We start from the raw sequence: 23,704 nt of genomic DNA on the forward strand, positions 1-23,704 counted from the left end.
TCCTCAGGGAGGAAGCACAGATGAAATCTCAATTTATTGCCAGTTGTAAATGGTGTTTTAATGCCTGTGGATTTCCAGGATATTCTCCATAAGCCTCAGAGCCTGAATGGATTTGGGAGCCCATGGAGATGGAGGAAGGGCTGTTCCAAGGCTGTGCCTGGCAGCTGCAGCCCAAAAATGCACCTGTGCCTAAAACCAAAGTGTTCCAGCACTACAGCCTGGCACAGGAGGAGGGAAAAATCCCAGCTACAACAATTCTGAGCCCTGGGATTCTCAAAGAAATAGTGCAAAAAGGCCCAGAAAGCCCGGGTGTTCCACACAGAGTGAACTCCAGCATTCCCAGCTCAGCAATAATGTGAGAGCATCCCAAGGAGTCAAAATTCTAAGCCTAATATCTTGAGGGGTTTAGGTCTGGGAGCAGCCCTGTCAGCAGCTGAGGGCAGAAGGCACTCCTAGCTCAAGGGGTAAGAACCCCCAAAAAAATCCCTGAGCCCCTAAAGCTGCCCTAGGAGCAGCACAAACCTGGCCCTGCCAAACCCTGCATCCAGCCAGGAAGGAGGCGTGGATGCAACACAAGGGAAGAGCACTTTCCTGATCAATGCTGCTGGTTTTTGTTCCCCTTACAAGTGCAATGGTTAGAAAGTACTTTCAGAAAGCCAGGAGATAAATTACTGCAATAATTTAATTTGCAATCCTCCAATGACAACCATCTGCTAGACAGATAAATTATACACATAATTATATATATAATATATAATTAAAATAAATTATACACATAATTTATATATAATATATAAAATATAAAATAAAATATATTTAATATATTATCTATAATTAATATATAATATTTATATAATATAATCTATAATGACAATATAAGCAGTATATTTATATCATTACATATTCTATATTAATATATATTTTATTTATAATATATTAATGATATAAAATAAATGTTGATATCTTTATATATTTAATATATAAAATATTAACTTAACTTTATATTATACCATATATAATATATATACAATATATATGTAATTATACAAAAATATATTTTAACAAAAATTTAGATATTTAAAACCTACAATATTACATATATATTTATTAAATATATAAAATAATAAAATAATGTATTGATAAATTAATATATTAATATATTATATTACCTGTATTGTATATTAATATGCATCTCCAAATATATAATTTTTTTCTGTTACTCTCGTCATCTACACTGATATCACCAACCCAAATACCAGCAAAAGAACCACCATGGATTATCTTTTCTATCACCAGCTCAAACACAGAGCTTCAAGCTCCAGGTCCTGGATCCCCTTGCCCTGCCTTTTCATTTCAAATTCTAATTAATCTAATTTTTGAAGGGCTCAGGGCACCCAGTAGGAGCTCCAAAATTTTGGCAGGTGACAGATTGCTGGTTTTAGAGGCTGCACATCAGCAGGGCTGCTGCTGAAGCTAAAAAATGTCACAAAATTAGGGACAAAAACACAAAAACTCTGAGAAAGGAAGAAAAAAAAGTGCCCTAAAGGAGAACAAATATGTAGAGAAGGAGGGTAAGAGTCCCAAAGGGGTCTAGAGAAGGGAAGAGGAGGCTAATATTGTGTAAGGATGTCAGGAAAGAATCCAGGGGGAAAGAAAAGGAAAAAAAAAACAATCAAAAAAATTCCACAAATAACCAAACCAACTGCAGCAGGTAAAGGAGGAAAAGGCAGCAAAGTGGATGATGGAAAAGCAAAATTTAAGGGATAACACAGGTGGATGCCCAAAATCCTGACTGGGGATGCCTGCTGAGCTCCCCAGATTCAGAGCTCAGATTCCTGGATTCCTAAACTCTGGGATGCAGTTTTCCCAGGAACAGGGATATCTGCTTCTGCATAAACAGAATAATTTCCATTTTGACAGCACAAGGCAGCTCTCAGTCCACCTCTGCCTGTGCTGAAATCCACGGATGAGCTCCTAGCTCCAGAAATTCCATGTGTTTGGAGAGGCTGAGGGATCAAAATGTGGGGGGCAAGCAAGGGGAGAGGGAAAGGACTCCTCAATTTGCTGCTCCCAGAGCCAGAGGAGAGGTTTTGTGGGGCTAGAAATGGATACAAGACTGAAGAGGATCCCCCTCTTCCCAAAAGTTAGAGCCAAAAATGCACAGTTTCTTTAAAATATCAACCCAAAGTGTCCAAAAGTGGCAGCAGAAATCACAGAGCCAGTTCCAAGGGCAAAAAGAAAAGCTGATGATTGAAAGGAAAATTCAGCTTTTCTCAAGGATTGGCCCCAGAGAAAATAAAGACTTCAAATTACTCCTAAAAAGAACATTTTATTAATAATTTACTTATTAAACAAAATACATTTTACTATTAAAAAATAAAGTTTCCTAGTCAAAATAATAAAATTTACTGATAGAATCAATAGCATTGTTAATAAAAAATACAGGGAAGGGCCTTGCTTCATACCTGGGTAAGTCCAGGGATTGTGGGTATTGCAAAGACCAAAATAAATGAACATTTCTAAAAGCCAAGGATTGGAAAAATTATTGTATTACAAAAAAAAAATTCCAAATATCCCATTCCCAAACCTTAAATACATCAAATATCCACAGTGCCTGGAGCATGTGCCTTGCACAGGTGGGCAAAAAAAGAACCAAATAACAGTCAAATTAAATAAAATTAAAATCATTCTAATAAGTAACTTATTCCCTCATTCCAGAGGCACAGTTCAAACCTCCCAGCATTTAAAAAAAGGACATTTCCAAAGATATCAAGGAGAAGGAGGTTTAGATCTAAAGAAAAGGGGGGAGAAAATCCACATAATGAGAAATATCTGCAAGGGCTGTTTTCTGTGAAACTGCTTAATAGTTTCTGAGGCTAAAACAGAAATAGCAAATCCTGGAAGAGATGAAGGCAGACTTAAAATCCAAAAAGAAATCCTTAGGAAGAGCAAAAGTGGAGGGAAAATAAGGAAAATAAAAAGAGAAAACCAGACAAGAGGAAAAAAAAAAAAAAAAAGAGCAAATGAAGAGGGGGGAAAAAGGAGGCAAAAACAGGTACAAAGAAGCAAATAGGAGAAAAAAAGGCAAAAGTGAATTTTAAAATAAAGATAGAAAGTAGAAACAAGGAAAAAGAAACAAGGGAAAAAGATGGAAAAATAAAGAAGAAAAAAGATGAAAAGAGAAAAATTATGAAAAAATGAAAATATAGGGGAAGGGGAAAGAAGGAAAAAAGAAAAAAAGGAGAGAAAAATGAAAATATAAGGGGAAAAGAAGGAAGAAAAGAGAAGGAAAAGAGGAAGGAGAAAATAAGGAAAAAAGAAGGCAAAAAATAGAACAGAAAAGGAAAGGAAAAAATAAAAAGTAAAAAGGAAAATATTAGAGGGAAATGAAGTTAAAAAGGAAAATAGAAACTAGGAAAAAAGAAATAAGGAAAAAATAAAGAAGGCAAAGAAGAAAATATGTGTAAAGAAAAGAACAAATAAGGAAGAAAAGAAGGCCAAAAAGGTTAGGGGAGAAGGGGAAAAGAAGGAAAAAAAGAAAAGAAAGAGGGAGAGGAAAAAGAAGGAAAACATAAGGGGAAAAGAAGGAGAATAACAAAAGCAAAAGAAAATGGAAGAACAAATAAAGGAAAAAAGGAAGAATGAAGGAAGAGAGATGGAAAAGAGAAGAAAAAAGAAAGCAATAAAGAAAAAAGAAAGAATAGAGGAGGGGAAAAAAGCAAAGAAAAAAGGAAGGAAAAAGAAAAGAGAGAGGATAAAAAAAGGAAGAAAAAAAGGGTCCCCAACCCAACTTGCTGCACCACATCTTTCTGAATTATTTCTTGGAGGTCAGAAGCCACTCCAATATTCCCAACATCCCAGGTTAGTGACACACAATCTTTAATAACTTCACTCCTGACAAACTTAATAAATTATGCAAAAAAACCTTGAGAAGTTGGCCTAAAAGTGGCTTTGGGGTGGAGCTGTCCCTGCAGAACTTAGGAGTAAAATCAATTTATGACATGTATAAATAAGCCCATTTGCAGAGCTAAACCACCACAATGTGCTCCTCTAAATCCTCACTTGCACCTCTCCTTGGCTGGGAAAACCATGGAGTTCAACACAGGGAAGACAGGGAAAGATGTGATTCCACAAAATTCCCTGTTTCCAAATCCCACAGGAAGGTCCCTGGGTGGATTTTGGGACCAGCCAGGCAGGTGGAACCCTGCAAAAGCCGACCATGGTCACATCCTACAAACCCAGAAACAAGTGGCAAACACAGGGAAGCAGGAGAAAAAAAGAAGAGAGCCGCGTAACCAACTAAACAAACTTTAAATCACAAAGGAAAGCTCACAGGCAGCAAAACTGGAGGTGGATGTGGTAAGACCCTTAGAGCTGCCCTACGATATTATGGGGTGAAATTTGCTCTAATTGCCTTTTTTTTCAGCCTCTTTTTTTGTGTCTGTCAATGGAAAGCACATCCCAGCAGAGCTCTCCTTTCCCTCACTGTGTTGTTCCATTTGCTAAACCAGACAACAATTCTGGATATGACCTGAATAAATACAAATAAATAACCTTGTGAAATCAACTTGCAAGTGGCAATTAAACACCAACAGGCAGAAGAACAATTCCAAACATCCCACTGACCACAAGAGGAATTTTTAATGAGTGTTCCACTCTCCCAGGCAACCTTTTCCTGGCTGGTCATAAAGAGATTGGGAGGGATAGGAAAAGTAGCAGACACCAACCAACTAGGATGGAGTAGAGGATGCCAGGTCGATCTGAAGGAGGCTGGATGTTTCGGTCCTGGTCTATGGCTTGGATGGGTGGAGTGACACTGATGGGATTCACACGGGCCTGAAATGAGAAAGCACATTGGAAACAGAGCAATCAGAAAGCCAGCAGGGAGATCTGGAGGTTTAGCACAACAACAGCTCACTGGGAAGGGTATCGGAGGAGGAAATACCTTCAGAATGAGAAGAACATTTACAGCTCATGGTCCCTTTAAATCTAAATTAACCAAGCAACATAAACACTTCTATAGCAATCACCATACTGTGAGATACAGCTTTAGGACAGATCCTGGAGGAAAGGAATCACAAAAATCCCAGATTGGCTTGTATGGAAGGGACCTTAAAGCCCATCCCATTTCACCTCCTGCCATGGGCAGGGACACCTTCCACTGTCCCAGGATGCTCCAAGCCCCAAAGTCCAGCCTGGCCTTGGGCACTGCCAGGGATCCAGGGGCAGCCCCAGCTGCTCTGGGCACCCTGTGCCATGGCCTGCCCACCCTCCCAGGGAACAATTCCTTCCTTATATGCCACCTAAATTTCCTTTCTGTCAGTCTGAATCCCATTCCCCATTGTCCTGTCACTCCAGTTCCTGATGAAAAGTCCCCCTCTGGCTTCCCCAGAGCCCCTTCAGACCCTGGAAGGAGCTGTGAGGTCTCCATACAACCTTCTCTTCTCCAGCCCCAACTCTCCCAGCCTAGCTCCACAGGGAAAGTGCTCCAGCCCCCTCATCAGCTTAGAAGCTGATAGTAAACACTTGCTAAAGGAAGCTCACAAATACTTGACTGCATTTCTATAAATAGCCCCTCAAATCAGGGATTTCAGCCATCACACAGCGAAACACAGCAAATGCCTGAAAATAGGAAAACAGCAAATTGAACTGGAGCATCATTAGGAGCTGGAATGGCTGTGATCCACAAACACACGCTCCAAAATAAACTTAGGGTACAGATGTGCCACAGTTGAGAGTATCACAATACACAGAGTATCACCAAACAATTTCAGAAAGCTTCAGCCCATACAGAGTAACACCTTACCAGGTCAGAAGGCTTCAAGTGGTGGCTCACAGAGAGTAACACCATCCCACTTCAGACGGCTGCAGGCAAATACCCTTTTATCTTCAGCCCAGCCTTTTATCCCCTCATGCTGATGCACTGCACCTGTGTGCCCTCTGCTCCCTGTGGGATTGGTCAGTGCCCCTGGGCACTCCATGGCTCATTAATTTCAATATTGTTCACCTGCTTCTCACAGCTGTAGCTCATTGGGGATGAGGCTCAGCCCCAGCCCCACTCCCAGTTACCACAAAATCTGTACCTACACACCACCCCAATTTCCAGGAGGTGCTTGGCACTGCCAGAGCACTCTAGGTGTAGGTGGTGGCAGGTTGGGGCTGGGACACATCCTGCACCATCTGGAATTTTAGGAGGCAGCAGCCCAGCGGGGCCACAGGGCCCTGGACATGAACTCCAGCCCTTTTCCTTGGGAAGCAAAGCTCACCACTGACAGCAAAGGTAGAACTTACACAGAGGAAAGTTTCAAGCATCAGCACTTGATTGTTCTTCAGCCCAGCCTTTCATAGCCTCAAGTTGATGCCCTGCAGCTGTGTGCCCTCTGCTCCCGGTGGGATTGGTCAGTGCCCCTGGGCACTCCATGGCTCATTGCCTTCAGTATCAGTCACTGTCCTGCACAGCTGCACCCATTGGGGATGAGGCTCAGCCCCAGCCCCACTCCCCATCACCACAAACTGTGTGCCTACACAGACATTGCAGGGAATGTCTGTGGAACAGGTAACTGCATTGGAAAAGTGTGGATGGGTGTGGGAACAATTCACCATTATTTGGAGATGAATTCAAATGTTTAACATGGAGATAGAATTGTAGATTCATGGAATGGTTTGGGTGGGAAGGGACCTTAAACATCCAAAATCCCATTCCCTGCCACGTGCAGGGACACCTTCCACAATCACAGGTTGCTCCAAGCCCTGTCCAACCTGGCCTTGGGCACTGCCAGGGATCCAGGGGCAGCCACAGCTTCTCTGGGAATCTCACAGGGCCCCCCACCCTCCCAGGGAACAATTCCTAATTCCCAATATCCCATCTGACCCTGCCCTCTGGCAGTGGGAAGCCATTCCCTGTGTCCTGGCACTCCAGGCCCTTGGAAATAGTCCCTCTCCATGCTTCTTGAAGCTCCTTCAGGTCTGGGAAGGTCACAGTGAGGTCACCCCAAAACTGATGCCAGCTTTCATCTCTGTCAATCCAGCCTCCAGTGGCAACTCCAGAGCTGCCATTCCCAAGTCCCACAGTTTCAGTGACCTTGGCTGCTCAACCAACCACAAATGTACCACTCATGGATGTGTGCACACCAGGCTTTCCCCTACCCTTGGAACATTTCCCTGCATGAAAAAAACCCTTAATGAGCTCTGTGAAAAGCCAGACACCCTTTTTTTTTTTTTTTTTTTCCCACATACAACCCGTCCTGGCACCCTTTCCTTTGGAAAGCTCTTTGTTCTGCAAGAGGGGACTTGAAATTTAGCGTGGGAATAGGAATGAGACGAATCCACGCTCAGCCAAGTTCTGGCAGAGCTGTCAGAAATCATCCTGCTGAGAGCTGGAAGGGAGCTGTGAGAGCTTTGGACCTGCTGATGGGAAACTCAACGGGAGAAGGGATGAGCCAGGAGGAGAAGGAGCCAGGGGTGGAGGAAAGGCAGTTTATTGACCCCTCGTGGGCAGCCCCATGGTCACCTGCCACCACACCCCAAGGTGTGTCCCCCCAGGCATTGCCAACAGGTTTCTCAAGTCCAGAGGCTTTTCCAGCTTTTTCCACACCAAAGTACTTTAGGGTACAGACATGTCAGGGATAGGCACATTAAAAAGTGAGGATGGGTGATCTTGGCCTCCCAATTTGGGACCGGGAAGCTCCTCACTCCACTCCTGCTCACAGCTGTTGTTCCTGTCCCCACCCCACTGGCCAGGTCCTTTGTCATCACCCAATTCCATTTGGGACTCCCTGAAAAATTAAAGTCTTAAAAGCATAATGAGGGAGATGAGCTCAAAATAGGCAGAAAGAAAGAGAGAAGAAGATATATTTGACATCTGCTTGAATTTTTAAAAGGCTTTAGGATGGCATAGAAGTTGCATGGGAAGAGAGCAGATTATGCAGAAGACTGACCAAGACTAAAATGCCATTTTTAAATTCACAGATCAGTTGGAGCACTCTCAGAAAAACCCCACATTCGAGTTAGAAACACACCCACAACAAAACAAATCCCTTCTGTTATTCTGGGTTTGAATTCACCATTAATGCCCAGAGCAGCTGTGGCTGCCCCTGGATCCCTGGCAGTGCCCAAGGCCAGGTTGGACTCTGGGGCTTGGAGCAGCCTGGGACAGTGGAAGGTGTCTCTGCCCATGGCAGGGGTGGCACTGGATGGGATTTAAGGTCCCTTCCAATCCAAACCCATCTAAATCTCCCCCTGTCAGTCTCAACCCACTCCCCCTCGTCCTGTCACTCCATTTCCTGTTGCAGGGTCCCTCTCCAGCTTCTCTGGATCCCTTCAGACCCTGGATGGGACTGTGGGGTCTCCCCACAACTTTCTCTTCTCCAGGCTGAACAGCCCCAACTTTAATAATTCATAACTGTTTTGAATTAAATTGGCTGATGTCCTTTGAACAAAACTCAAGGTGCTTTCATATTGCTTTAACAATCCACAGACAATGCAGCATCTTTTTCATTCAAATCTAGAATTCAGAACTACGAAAACATAAAACAATAAAGCAGCCATTACTTTAATAAATGGGTAATAGCATGTTAATAAATTAATCAAAGCACACATAGGAAGCTTAAGAAAGTGTGTATATGCTTTTAAGCAGAAATAATTGTTTTTAAAATGAGGAGTCCAAGTAGAAGTCTTCCATAGGCATCCAACATCCCTGAAAGAGGCAAAAAATCCCCTACCAGGCTCCTTCTCAGGAGCTTCATGAGGAGATGGAAGCTCATTAAAAGGAAGGGAAAACAGATTAATGAAGGAGTGAAGTGTCTGAGGTGCCCATGGGTGCCAACTGGAGGCAAAGCAAGAGCACCAGGGGTTTTGGCAGGGAAAGGCTGGAAAAAGTGCCCGGAAAGTCAGCACGGAGCCGCAGCAGGGCAGGCAGATCACTCAGAATAAACAGCTGGCCTTCAAATCCCAACCTCTGCCATGGGGAACATAAAAGGCTGCCCAAGCTCTGGCAGGTGATTAAAAACCAAACAAATCTTGCCCATCTGAGGGTGGAACATGCAGTCATTTATTTTCCTCGTTAGGGAAAAGCTCCCTCAGTTATTGGTATGGTGATTAATTGACTTCCAGGTGTTCGGTAGAGCAGAGCTGGGTAGGCCAAAAAGCAGAACTCCAACCCCACCTTGCAACTCTGAGCACAAATATTAATAAATTTTAAAAAATCCTCCTTCAAACAGAGCCGTGATGGGGAGCCTGCCAGGGAGTCTGCAGGGCCACGAGATGATCAAGGCAGAAAAATACTTAAAAAAAGCTCAGAGAGAATAAGGTAGCAGCAAAAACCTCATTTTCTTCTCCCCTATTTTTGTGTTCACCATGGAAGCGCAGCAGCACCTTCTCCATGTGGAATGTCCAGCAGGACCTGCAAAAATCCATGGCCTTCAGAAATGTTATGGATGGAACAAGGCAAATTTTAGAGTCCCACTTGTGCCAGGGGGGTTTTAGGCTCCTACTGGGGATTGTGAATTAAAGAAACACCTGATATTTTTAATTAATGTATTTAAAGGGTGCTTAATAATTCAGGGGTGCGGTTGCATTCAGAAATCCAAACAGGATTTTTGGGCACCTGCCTATGCATTGATTTCACCATCCCATGATCCCGTGGAATAATTATGAGGGAATTTACAACTGAGATGCAGAATATGCATTTGGATCTTTCAAGAACAAAAGAAAAAACACCCCAAAATCAACGTGACTTTAAAAATAAAAGTAATATATTTTAAAATATTTATATATATATATTTAAAAATTATTTTAAGATGTCTAGAAATGTCAGGCTTCCAATAAAGGGTGTGGACAGTGCTGAATTCTTTTTGAAGTCAGGGTACAAGAATAATTGCTGCACAGCTGACAACAAGGATTTCAAAAAAATCAGATTTTCTATCTCTTCCATCTACCTGAGATGCAAAGCTGAATTTGCCAACCCTAGATACTTAAGGAAAACTCTTTGGGGAAGATGAGAAGGAAAAGAGAGAAAAATGGCACTTTTTAGGAGCTGGAATAACCCAATTTTCTGGTCAGAGCTGCTTTTCCATTTGTATGAGGGTTTATGGTGTATTTGGGGGCTTTTGTGGTGTATTTTGGGTTTGTTTTTCTTTTTGCTTGTTACCAGGAATATCATTGCGTTCTATGAAACTGAAAGCCAACTGAAGCCAACATTCCTCAACTAGGAAGGTTCTTTTTCTGAGCAGGTAATACATTCCTGAGAGGTGCTTTCTGTACAGTTGAAGACACCAGACCATGAACGAGCTCCAAGTTTCACTCTGGTGATGCTGCACTGATAATTTAAAACCACCTGAGCTCCCACCAGAGACATCCCTGGGGCTCATGGGCCAAGGCCACCAACAGGTGGAAAATACTGCAAAGGATAAAACTGCATGGAAAGCCAGAGTCCCCAAAGTTTTGTTTGGATTCACCGAGGTGAGCTCAAGAAATCCACTGAGAGAAGGCACAAAAACCTACACTGCCAATTTATTATTGAGCCAAACGCAGCAAGACATTTTCTACCCACGAGTCCCACTGAAAACTGAGTTATTAAGGCACCAAGGTGGCCAGAAACCTAAACCAGAAGGGACCTGGAGCTCCTGGAGTGGGGCCACCTGGGATTCAGCCTGAGCCACCCTAGGATTCTGTATCAGCACAATCAGCTCCCACTGGACATCTCACACCAATATTTGATATCCTGAAAATTATTATTTTTGCAGGCAGCTGTAGCTGTGGCCAGTGGACTTCAGATAAAGTCTCAGGACCTTCCACCCTGCACCATTCTCCCAGCTCAGCTGAGGAATTTGCTGCTGAACTCTCATCCCTCTGGAAAACAAGGCTGAGGAGCTTTTCTCCAGATGGAAAATATCACTAAAGCAACACACATTGCCCCTGGTGCCATCCAGAAACCCTTCCCAGGGAGCCCTGCACTATTAAAACAACAAAGTTCTTGATGAATTGATGAATCATTATGGTCACACTGCTTCTCCTTGTGCTTTCCTGAGGTTGGGATACGAGCTGTAAGTGGGAAATGAGCTGAGTTCTCTCCATGCTGTGCAGAACTGCCTGTGACTTTGCCAACACTCGGCACTAAAACAGCAGGGAGAGCTGCAGAACCATTCCAACATCATTCCTTGCTGCTGCCTCAGCTGCTCTGCCAGCACAACAAGGGCTGTGACAAAACACTAATGAGCAGAAATCCATCACAGAGCACTTGCATGTCAGCAAAACGTGGGGAACGTTTCAGTGGAGCTATCCAACCACAAAAGAAGTCAATCCAAAAAGGAGGAATCGTGCTACAAATGCAGGAGATACCACCAAAATCTCATCGTTAGTCAAACCATGTCACATCAAATCTCCCATTTGTAGGGTCTCACCGGTCTCCCTCTTTTCTTGCCTTCCCACTGGCAGCTACACATTCCTGCCTTTGATCAGAGCCAGGGGAGGCACAGCCTCACATCAGGAGCCTGCAGGAATTCCTGTGCTGCTCTCTGAAGGCTGATGTGACACACAGATGTACAGGAATCCAGGGGGAATGGGATCCTCCGACCCTTCACATTCTCACAATGCAGGAACACAAACCATGGGACAAGACCTCAACTGAATGCTTTGGAGGCTTTGGAAGCAAAGCGTGGATTTAAAATACACTCTGCAGCTGAAAGAGAATAAATTCTTTGCAGAAAATTGTTACATCAAGTTGTCACGGGAGCAAAAGAGAGTTTTACATAAGAAAAATTCTGGCCCTGGAAACACTTCCCCAAAAAGGGCACAACAACTTGAGAAAACCAAATCTACACTGCTAAACTCCACAGATTTAGAGCTAGTTCACCCCATTTATACTTAGAATTACGGAATCAGCAAGGTTGAAAAAGAGCTTTAGACCATCCAGTCCAACCATCAATCCATCACCACTAATCCATGTCCTCAAGTGCCACATCCACGCCTTTTCTTTAACCCCTCCAGGGAAATGATGTGGCAGCCACAACTTCTCTGGGCAAAGCTGTGCCAGGGCCTTTCCACCCGCACAGGGAGGAATGTTCACCTAATATCAAATCTAAACCTGCTCTCTGGTAGTTTGAAGCCATTCCCCTTTGTCTTGGTACTCCATCCCTTGGAAAAGTCTCTCTCCGTCTTTCTTGTTGGCTCCTTCAGGCCCTGCAAGGCCACAATTTGGTCACCCCAAAGCTTCTCCTCTCCAGGTGAGCACCCCCAGCTGTGCCAGCCTTTCCTCCCAGCAGAGCTGCTCCATGCCTCTGCTCATGCTGGTGCCTCCCCTGGGCTCTGTGCAGCAGCTCCAGGTCCCTCCTGTGCTGGGACCCAGAAGTGATCTGCAAATTTAAAACTAAACCAACTTTTCTCTTTATTTTTTTTTCCAGAAGTTCCCCTTCATTTCCAGAGCCACAGCTAAAAAGCCACAGTGGGTAATTTATGCTGATGGTGACCTGGCCTCTCCTGTCTTCTCTAGGGGTAAAAAAGTGTTTTATTGACCAATGGGAAAAATTAAGACACAGGATTAATTGTTCAATTCACCTTCTTTCTAAACTCAATACTAAATTATCAAATGGCTTTTAGCACCTGATTTAAGCTGCTCAATACAACCCATGGCTGCTGCATCCCTGGGTTTCTGTCATGCTCCATGTTTATGCAATTTCTTGAAATGAAAACTGTAAAATTCAAATATCCTGGCAGCTCGGGTTGTTAACAGAGTAAGCTGTCAGAGAACACAATTCCTTCCATTCATTTGTAAAAAAAAAGCAACCTTTGAGGGGAAAAAAAAATCCCAACATTTTGAAAGAGCAGCAAGAGAGCATAATGAACCTGAGCACAGAGGAAAACAGAGACTATTTTTAACAATGATGTCTCCCAGGAACAGCAGGGCCAAAAAAGAATTGAATTTCATCAGGATCTGATCACAGTGCTTACTAAATTGCTTTTTCTGTATCTGACATGCTTGATAAGAAGTGTCCCCAGCAGTGTCTGAGCAGGGGACTAAATGAAATGCATTATGCAATGGGCTTCCTGCCTCAGCACAACCAGAATTCAGGCCAGAGCTTCTCCTCCTTCCAAGGTGATGACTGGCATTAAAGAACAATAAACATTTCTTTTTTGACATTTGGCTTTTTTTCCCCATACAACTATGAAGTCTATTTCCTTGATTATCCCTCAAATTCTTGATGTGGGTTTCTTATTATCCTGATTCCTGTGCAGAGGAGCAAACTGTGAAGCCTAAGACAGGCATCTACATCTTCCCAAAACTCAGAAAATATTTAACAAACATGTAGCACCACCACAATGACTTCCAGATTCTTTTTATTTTAATTTCTAAGAGTAATTTCTTTGCAACTAAATAAATGTAATATTAACCCAAGTGTCTTTCCTTATAAATGCTATTTCTCATGGAGGGATAATTCTCTCTATTACATATCTATAAATACATATATCTATATATAAAAATAGATTTATATTTATATTTATATTCCTAAAGATGACAGGCTGATGGCTTCTCTATGCCTTTAGAAAAATGAGCCACACAATAATACACCACAAAAGGCATAAGAAGTTACAAGCAAATAATAAAAGAGGAGAAAGATTTGGTGGGAAAAGATAACCAGTACCAGTGGTGGAATCTTTCTTAATTTCAGCTGTATGGAACTGGACAAGAACCCAAAAAACCCCAGAGAGTAATTAATTTGAAATCCACAAAAAAAAAAAGGAGAAATATCAAGATGAAGAGGGCAGTGTTTCACCCAGGCCCTTTGTCTCTTGGCTGACTCTCTTTACATGGAGATTTTATTACAGTGATGTTGGTGGCTCTTTCTCTCATGGCCACATTCCATCTTTCCTGCAGAGAATTTGGCATTTCCTCACCTGCAGGAACCAGCCAGGTGCAGTGCCTCACAGCAGTGGGGATTTCAGAAGGCTCAAACAGGACGGGGACATTTGGGGTCAGCAAAACCCCACTGCGGTTCCCACTCTCAGCTTTCAAGAGTAATTTCATTTTCTGTACTGATTTTCCTCTCTTTTGGGTACTCAACGACCACTTCTCCAGTCCAGGAGTTGGAATGTCATCTGGAACTACCTTGCTACTTAATTCCAGCTGTATCCACCACTGTCCTCTCCTCATTAAAGTTTGCCACCCTATCAGAAAAATAATTTTAGGGAGAGATTTTGTGGCCAGAGCCAGCTACAAATTCTGCCTCTCCATTATTAAATCCATTTTATTACACTGATTTTAACATAACATTAAAAGTGGCACTTTTAGATTGAAGGTTACAGGGAAAAAATGGGTTTTGCCAGCTAAATTTTGGATGTATTTTCAATAAATTTGTGCAAATTTTCATGTGTGCATGTACACACCTCACCTGCAATACTCACAACCTTCATCCTTAAATTCATCCTTATATCTTTTTAGGGTGAAACAGGGAGATTTTGTGTTTTATTAAATGCTTTTCTTTGCCAATCCCAGGACAAAAAGCAGGAATTATTTACCAAGCACACCCCTGCTTCCCCAGCACTGCTGTGCTGCCCAGGGTATGGATCCAGAGCCAAATGCAGATTAATCCCATTTTCTTCCTTCAGGAGAGGAAGTTCCACTCACCAGGAATTTCCATCTTCTCCACAAGAAAGACCTTTAGGATTCAAGGAATGTTTTCCACAAAACAATTATCAATAGCATGGAGCAGAGCAAACATGACTGTCCTGGGAAGGGGGATTTTCCTCTCATTTCATTTCCAAGGGTGATTTCATTTTAACGTGTGCTCACAAATATTCATCAATTAAGGTTTTGCAGCCCATGTTTGATTAATTGAGGAATTAATCTGCACCCTCTGAATTGTGACAACAAGCTGAAAAGAGAAATAATTCCTCCTGACCCCTAATGATCAGCTACAGTTTAATGGGACAACCCAGGCACTGAAATAATTCTCTCTGCAAGGCCCAGGGATGTGACAGAGATGAGAATTTTTCTGGAGTGAAGTTGGCTAATAAAGCATCACAGCAAGAATATTTTGTTTAAATGTCAACATTTAAAGCCTTCAAATGCTTTCAAGTGACATTTAAGGATCAAATAAATTGCTACATATGTTTCCTTTGTGACAGCAGCTCCTCTTGGTGCTGTAACAAACAAGGATCTACGGGAGAGAAAACAGAACTGAATCTTACAGGAGCTCCTCAACCAACACTTGGGTGTTGATTACTTCATTAATTGGATTTCTAGCCTCAGTTTTGCTGCACAAAAAGCTGGTTTGTGCTCCTGAACCTGCCCTGCTGCCCACACCAAAGCCCTGGAGATCCCTCTCCAGCCTTGGATGGATTAGATTGCTGTGGCTGTGACCAAAGGCGGAATCAAAGCAGCTCCTCTTCCTTCCTGAAAGGAAATTCCTTCTCATTTCAGAACCACTGTTACTTCTTCCAAGCAAATTCAGGACCCTTTTCCTTCTCAACTCCTGGCAAAGCCAGAAAAACTGAGCATTTTCTCACCTCTAAGTTCCTAACCATGATAAAGGACAGTTGATGGAACATTCCCAGATTTGAAAACAAAACAATAAATTATAAAATCAGTAATTTTTACCAGTTTATTCCTGCCTTGATAACGAATCAGATTTAAGATTTAACTTCACAGTTTGATAAATAGCTAGAAAATGCCCCTGTTTTCAGCAGCAGCCAAATTTCCAGCCCAGCCTGAGTCTCTGGAGAGCTCCCAGAGCTGCTGCTGTGCCACCCAGGGAGCTCCAGGGCCTCTGTGTCCCACAACCCAGCCCCAGCAATACCCAAAAAATGCTTCTCTCAACCCAAACACAACTTCAAAGATGATCTGCAGCGACATTTTTCTTTCCCTGTTTCATTATTTTCACCAAAAATCTTCTCACTTTTCAGGCAAGCTTGATCCTTTTCCCCTCAAAACCTCCACTTTTAAGGATTAGAACTACTATATATATAAATATATATTTAATTTTTTTTTACCCACAGACAGTAACTCAACTTCTGAACCACAACTGGGTTTAAATCCCCTGAAGTAAAGTGCCTTTCAGACTTTATTCTGCAGCCTTGCTATAATTTTCTCAACCACAGTGTTGTTTGAAACACCTGGTTCTTCAGACAATCGTTGCATTTTGGAAGTTAGAATCATGGTTTTGTTTGATTTTTGAAGGGCAAACCAGGCAAATGCACCTCTCCTCTATCTGAAAAACATCTATATTTAAAGATACAGGGTAATCTTAGATTAACAGGGACTGTCCTGCCTGATCAATACATCAGCCAAGGGAAGAGCTTGCCTGGCTGCTAAGGGAGAATATTCTCAGGTTTATGCATTCACATATTAAAGTTCCTGACAATTTTACTGACAATTCTTTTTAATTAGCCATCCTGGTACCCTCCCAAATACATAAAATTTAATTATCTGTAACACCACATCTTTGTGATTTTAACCTTTTCATGCTTCGCTACTTTTCAGTGACGTTTTCCTTTTAAAAATAAAGACCCTACCTATGAAGGGATGGCATGTAGGAGACAGACAATCAATCCCAAAAAGGGGAAGGATAGGGAAATTCACATCGGCAGACTTCAAACACCTTTTATAGCTCCCTATCAGGTACTAGCAGATAATCAATAGCTTATCAAAGCTGTCCATTTTGACTTTGCTGAGTGATTCATTCAAAATCACCAAACCAGGTTAAAAACCAGCCCATTATTGTGAACTTCATCCATTACCTTGAAGTCCACCTCAAGCTGGTGATCTCTGTAGGGCTGCAATTAGAGTGGAAAGAGGGGGGAAATGCAAATGAAAGATTGGCCTGGAATAAACAGCGTGGCTGCAGCCACGAGAGGATTTTATCATTGTTTCTGCCTTGCTTTCCCCCTTCCAAGGCAGTTCATGATTACCTATCTATTCATCTTGCATATCTGCTGAAATTTAATTAGGAAAATTGCTATCTGCCTCAAATGGCAAGTAGCTTGGCCACAACTCTGCCTTCTTCCACAAAAAGCAGCCTGACAGCTGCAGAGGAGTCAGGGAGGTCAATCTGCATTCCCCCTCCACTCGTCTGAGTCGCAGCATTTACCTAAATTGCTACTGAAAAATTAATCCCTGCAAAAAATGGGACAATTTGCTCATCTTTCAGTGGTAGAGGGACTGTTCAAAGCCTCAGTCATGAAGTTCTTCTCCAATTTACTTAAGAGCAAGAATGTAGAGACACAGCCATTTTAAAAAATACTTCTCTGGTTATTTCCTGGAGTGATACCAATGCCCTGTCCACCAAATAATTTTTGGAATTAAAGTACCCAGGAACTCCCATTCATCTCAGCCCAGCACTAATTATCTTGCACCAAAGATTTTAGCCTAATTAAGAGCAGGGCTGGATGCTGCCTACTCAAAACATAAAATCACTTTTTTTCTTGGCCAAAATGATTCGTACAAAGAGAAACAATTCTCCTAATGATGAAAACTCTGTTTTCTCTGGAAGGCAGACTTTGAACACTTCGTTTTGCCAGCAGACACAACTGCAGTCAATCGTGGGCTAATTCCAGCAGGAAGTGTAAATTCCACCCCCCACAAAGCATTTAGCAGCACTCCCAAAAACTGGACAGAGCCTGTTCAGCTGGGAAAGGAATAATTAGAAGCAAATCAAATCCCAAATAATTTCCTGAGGCTTGATGCCACTGAATCACAAATGCAGCTCGTAGTCTCAACAGGCCAATGGCTGGCAAAGCTCTTTTATCATGTTTGAATTAAAAAAGCCAAATCTTGGTACAAATAAGGCAAAGAAAATAAAGGCAGATTGAGATTGAACTGCTCCAGAGACCAACAACTCCCTACATTAACTGTGAACATTTGCAGTTTACAATGCCCCATATCTGACAAAAACACACACACACACAAACAAAAAAACCCCAAAAAACCCCCAAAAAAAACCCCAAAAAAACCAACCAAACAAACAAAAAAGACAAGATAAAGTGGATAAAGTGGCAACTGAAGATGATTTTTTTTTGTTTTAGGCAGTTTGATTGTTATTAGGAGTGATTCCCTCCCTGTGAATTGTCTTTAAGCAATCAGGTTTCGAAGTCATCAAGAAAAAAACCCAATTATTCTGTGGGATTTTATCACTCACACAGGTAAGAGAGGCACTCCTCATCTGCTGAAAGCTTCTATTAAAGTGGATTTAGCCACACGCAGCCACTTCAACTCAGCCTAACTGGCCAAAATCTGAAGGCTGTGTCAGTGCACTAAAAATCTCCCTTGGCAGCCGCATGAGAGTTCCACGTGAACCAGGAAATCTCTCCCACTTCGGGGGTGGTTACCTGGTGTTCATTCCATGGCAGATCCCTGGATCAAATGTATTTTGTACCAGTATTTCCCACAGCAAAATAAGGTAATGATTAATGAATTAATTTAATGACCACTGGAGGAAATCCAGAACATTCTGATGAACTTTTCTCTTTGGTTAGTATAACCAAGATGGGGAGATGCTGTTTCCAGAATTTTCACTTGTGCTGCTGCTGTAGGTTTTATGTTAATGTGTATCTGGGAGAAAATTCCAGGAGGTTTTGTGTTTGGGAGGAATTGGGATTTGCAGGGCCAAAGGAAGGAACTGCAAGGGAATTCAGTTGTCAGGTGTTTGTCATCCTCAAGCCCAGAGGTACCCAAACCCAGAATTAATCACAGAATTAACTAGGTTGGAGAAGACTTTTGAGGTCATCAAGTCCAAAACCGATTCAAGTCCAATTTTATGCTGATTACTGGTAATTAATTAACACATCCTGTACAGTGCTAATTAATTACCAATAATCAGCATAAAATTGATTTGTCCAGAGCTGATTAAAACCCTCTGGAAGTGTCCTGTGCTCCCAACCCTACCTCACTCAGCAGGATTACAACACCTCCTCAGAAAAATTGCATATTTCTCCCCCAGAATCCAAACTGATGGAACTGAAGAGGTCTTTCTCAATCATGAAGGCTTCCAGGGCCACCTCCTGCTCTCCTGTGTATTTTTCACCCCTCTCAACTCCACTTGTTGTTTGAGAAGGTTTTATTTATTATTTTTTAGCCTTTCATCTCTCCATGCTCTGCTCAAGCTCAGCTCCATGAGGGCACCTGAGCCCACAGACCCTGTGAGGTCCCTTCTGACACAATTCCTGAGGATTCTGGGCATTATCAGTACAAACCTAAACCCCTTCCATGCAGGAGGATCCATCAGAGGTACAAGAACAAGGAACTTGTAGAAGAGTGAGGTCCAATCTGGACTGAGTACAAAATCCTTGGTGCCATGGAGTGTCTTAAGTGCCCACGGGGACTCTTAATTACCCCATGGAACCCCATAATTACCCCACAGAACCCCAAAATAAATCCCATGGTTGCAAATCTAGCCCTGCAATTAATTAAATAAACCTGACCTACATTTTGCTGCCTAACAAGCCTTTCTTCTTTCATGGTGATGGAAAATACTGAGTGCAGAAGTGGAGGAAACCTTCACATTGTGAGTGTGACAGGAATGGGCTGAAAGGGGGAAAAAAAGGAGGAGAAATTATCTTGCCCATGTCATGAGATATTCATGAGGTTGTACTTTTTAACTCCACGTGATGACTCACACATCCTGATAATAAATGCTAACTTATTCAAGTCTTCCTGACACAAGTGGGGGAAAAAATTAATTACCAGAGCTGATCTGACACAGAAACACTAAAATATAATATAAATATAAAGCAATGTAACAACAACAACAAAAATCCCCAAACCTAATCAACAACCAACACAGGTTTTCTTGGAAATTGAAATTCAGCTAACATCAAGTAATTAATTCCCAACTTTTTACCTCAGTAAATTAATGGGTAGATTCCAACTATACTGGACAAAAATATTACTCTTACCAATGACATTAAATGCTTTATTTTAGGGGTCAGCTGAGTGGACATCTTGCCCAGTAAAGCAGGACTTCTTTTTCCAGCTACTGCCTCTGAATAATTCACACTTCAACTTTGTTCCACATTCATTAATATTCCTTCTCGTCTTCATTGAAAAATTAAAAATCAAATTAAAAATAATTTTAAAAAGGTGGTGTTAAACTAAAAACAGTCCTTTAGCCTTGGGAGTAGGGTGATGGTAGCTATGGAGTAGCTTAGTAAAGAATAAATACAATACATAAAAATGTAAAGGAAAAATGCAATATAAATGTTTCCCAGCTGAATCCAGGTATCATCCATATCTTCCAAAGGAATTATCTCTCAAAAGCCAAGTAAATATTTGAGGTTCAAGGTATAACTTCTTCCACTCAGGTTTATCAAAAGTGCTGCAAAAAGATAAACAGCTAAGAGTTCGTGGTTCATCAACACAACCCAGGGCTCATTTCATAGATCAGGGGCAGTGTGACACAAGAAAAGCTAAAAACCAAACAAAAGCAGCTGCCCCTGAGCACGCTGCAGCTCAGGAAGTTTAAATAAATGAGCTTTCAGCTCAGTACCTAAATCCCAGGTCAGATTGTTCCTGGCCCAGCCTCTCTCCCTGGCAGACACTGCTTTGTCTTCCAGGGGGGAACGTGCCTGGCCAAGGGCAGGAGCAGAGCTGGAGCTGGAATCCTCTGACTGAGAAGCAGCACCACAAAAATTGTCTGGTGTGTGTTATACCTTCAGATAAGCCGATAAAAACCCATAAAAACACCAGTTATTTATAATTCCTGCCTCATCTGCTCCCACACTGGCGATTATGACAGATCTGTGCAGGTGAAATGGGGTCACAGTCCCTCCTCCTGCAAAGTCTGGGTGCTCACCCTGAGGAGGTGCCACACTCAGCTGGACAGGGAGCTGCCCCTTTCCTCAAAATGCCACCAAGCCCAAAGCAGATTAAAGTAGAATTTAAAGTCAAGGCAGTTCTTCTCCAAATCCCAAGCACAACACAGCTAAAAAGGGCTTTTAAGTACACCAAGGTGGAGAAGTGTGTGTGGAAATCAATACTCCAAGGTTAAATAGGGATCATCTCCCTTCCCTTGACCCATCCCAAGGATAATTGCAGCAGGAGTCCTGAGGCCACACCAAGCAAGACACCAAAATGTGTGGGATGGGAAAATAGTGTGAGGTACAGGAAGGGAGATAAGGCAGGCAAGAGCAGGAATCTCCACACTTCTGTCTTAGGTTGGAAATGGGGGTGTGGATTCTATTCCTATATGTCAGAGTTGGGGCAGTTACCTTCTGTTCACTGGGCAGTTTTCTTTATCTCTCCCACAGCCAATCCTCCCTCCAGGAGATCTCTTCTGTTCATGGGCCATTAATTATTAATTATCTTCTGCTCATGGCCAGTGAGTGTCCCTGCACGGCTGATAAAATTCCATCATCGCACTGGGAGATGCTCTGCCCAGGGGAGGAGCCAAGCATTCCTACCTGGATACAATCTGACCCTGGGAACAGCACAGCAGCCTTTGCCCCCTGCATTCCCAGAGGAGCAGCTTTCTTCTCACTGCATTCCCAGAGGGAGAGCAGGCCCATCTCCAGCAGCCCTGTAGCTTCAGAGGAAAACTCCCCCCTTGTGCAGGATCCCTGCTCCAGCAGAAGCACAGCTGGCACTGCAGGAGGGCTGCAGCCACCACGGAATGGCACTGCTGCCACCACCCTGACCCACAGCGGGTCAGCTCCTGTTCTGACTCTGGCAGTGTTGTTCTGTATTGCCACATTGATTTGGGTTTTTTTTTTGTTTTGTTTTGGTTTGGGTTTTTTTGTTTGTTTGTTTTTTTCCTTCCCTAATAAAGAACTGTTATTCCTGCTCCCATATCTTTGCCTGAGAGCCCCTTAATTTCAGAATTATAATAATTTGGAGGGAGGGGGTTTACATTTTCCATTTCAGGGGAGGCTCCTGCCTTCCTTAGCACACACACCTGTCTTTCAAACCACGACAACTTCCAACCTCAACCTGCCCTTGGCTGGAGGCAGCAGGACACAGAGTGTGTGCTGTGACGAGCAACCAAAGTCACAAAGCTTAATGCCAAAGCTTAACATTATTTTAATGTCACCTTCATGTCAGAGTTAATCAGGTGGGGCAATACCTGGTGATTCGATTGGTTCTGCTTTTTTTTTATTCTTAATTATATGAATCAAAGGTCACATATCAATATTAGTTCAGCAATCCCTGTTTCTGTTCCTCCCACCAGAGGTGCAGATCTCCAAGCAGCAGCTCTGCTGTAAGGAATGGCAGTTGGCACCAAGTTGCAAGAAGAAATGAAAAAGTTATCACCTCATTTTGGGATTCATGTGTGCATGGAGTGTGAAATGAGCCTTACACTCACCTTTTCCCAACCCCATGGATGGATTAACTGACAGACTTAGCACAAGGACCTACATGGGATAAACCCCCATTGCTCTTCATTGCCTCTTGGTCAAAACCTGATAATTGCAACAAAAATCCTTTCACGGGTCAGTGACTAATGCTTCCTCTTCCCAAAAATCTTTCTCCTACAGGTTGTATTAACCCTCAATGGAATAACATCAAGTACCCTCCCAAAAGTGCTTCCTGGGGATATTTTGAGAGCAAAACACGGACAGATCAGGAAAATCAATTCCAAAATGTACCAAATTTCTGCAAGACTCAGCCCTTGCTGCCGACGAGCAGTCTGGCACTGGATCCAAGCTGGAATTTCACCATCATCCCCACATGCATCTTACCTTGCCTTCGTCTTGCTTAGCACACAAAACACACCATCAAGCACAGATGACCTTGTAGCTCACAGGAACAGATGACAGGCAAACAGATAAAACCTGGGAAAATCCCAGAGGACTTACAGGCTCTGTCAGCTCTGGCAGGCTGGCTTGGTAGGTGAGGGGTCTGCAGTCCCGGGTGTTGTTCACCAGCACGCAGGGAAGGAACATTGGTCCCAAATCGTCCCCGTCGAGCACGTCCACGGTCAGGGTGGTTGTGCTCGTCCTCCGCTCATTCAGGTTTTGGGCTCGGTCCTGTGGAGCAAACCAGGCCCATCTGGTGAGACTTCCTGAACTCAGAACCTCCTGGAAAAAAACCTCCTAAAAATCTCCTAAAAAGAACCACCCCAAAGGTTTTAAGCAAGGCTGAGGATAAAACATATAAGCGTCAGAATTATCCATGTTCTAGGAGTAATTACAGGAACTTCAGCCTCAGAGCTGCAGCCTGAAAGGCTCACAAGTAAAATTAGGGGAAAAATTGAAGCAATACTGCAAGACATCTAGAGCTCAGAAATGATACAGCTTGGGAAAACCACAGAACTAAAACTACAATAATGCAGCGTGTTTGTAGAACATAAAAAGGCCATGCGCCTTATTTATAATCAGAAATTGTTGTGGTTATACCCAAAGTACACATTAGCAACAGTTCAAGTCTTCTTTCTTCCTTTAGTGAAGAAACATCGTGACTAGGTAATATTTTGTTTAAAATACTCAAAAATATTCCCATTTTCACAGAGGAACTGCTGCATGAGCTTTCCTTTGCAGAATTAAAATCTTGGGGGGGGCGAATATGTGGCATGAATTACATCTTGCCCTCCTATCCTATTGTAACACTGAAATAAAAAAAGCAATTTTTAAATGTCTTTTTTTAATTTATGCTGTTGAATAACATCATCTCTGTAAGATGAGGAGGCCATTGCTCTAAATTGGATAGAATATGGAAATAAATTTTTTTTTCCTATTTTGCAGTCCACTCAGTTCTTGCACCAGCTTCACATTAAGAGCAAAT

General features: G+C 42.6%; 1 protein-coding gene across 16 annotated transcripts in view; it reads right to left on the reverse strand.

Moving 5' to 3' along the window:
- The window catches only part of PCDH15 (protocadherin related 15), a 635,072-nt gene that overhangs the window by 162,034 nt on the left and 449,334 nt on the right, over positions 1-23,704 (reverse strand). For all 16 annotated transcript variants that reach the window (XR_005257309.1, XR_005257310.1, XR_005257316.1 and 13 more), the window contains 2 exons: positions 22,780-22,950; positions 4,728-4,836 (listed from right to left, as the gene is read on the reverse strand). Coding sequence is in view for 4 of the 16 variants with exons in the window: in XM_038140145.1 (XP_037996073.1) it covers positions 4,728-4,836; positions 22,780-22,950 (280 nt within the window). In the remaining 12 variants the exon portion in view is untranslated. The remainder of the gene's footprint in view (positions 1-4,727; positions 4,837-22,779; positions 22,951-23,704) is intronic.

This window comes from Motacilla alba, chromosome 6 (assembly GCF_015832195.1).
Source record: "Motacilla alba alba isolate MOTALB_02 chromosome 6, Motacilla_alba_V1.0_pri, whole genome shotgun sequence".
NCBI classification, from domain to species: Eukaryota; Metazoa; Chordata; class Aves; order Passeriformes; family Motacillidae; genus Motacilla; species Motacilla alba.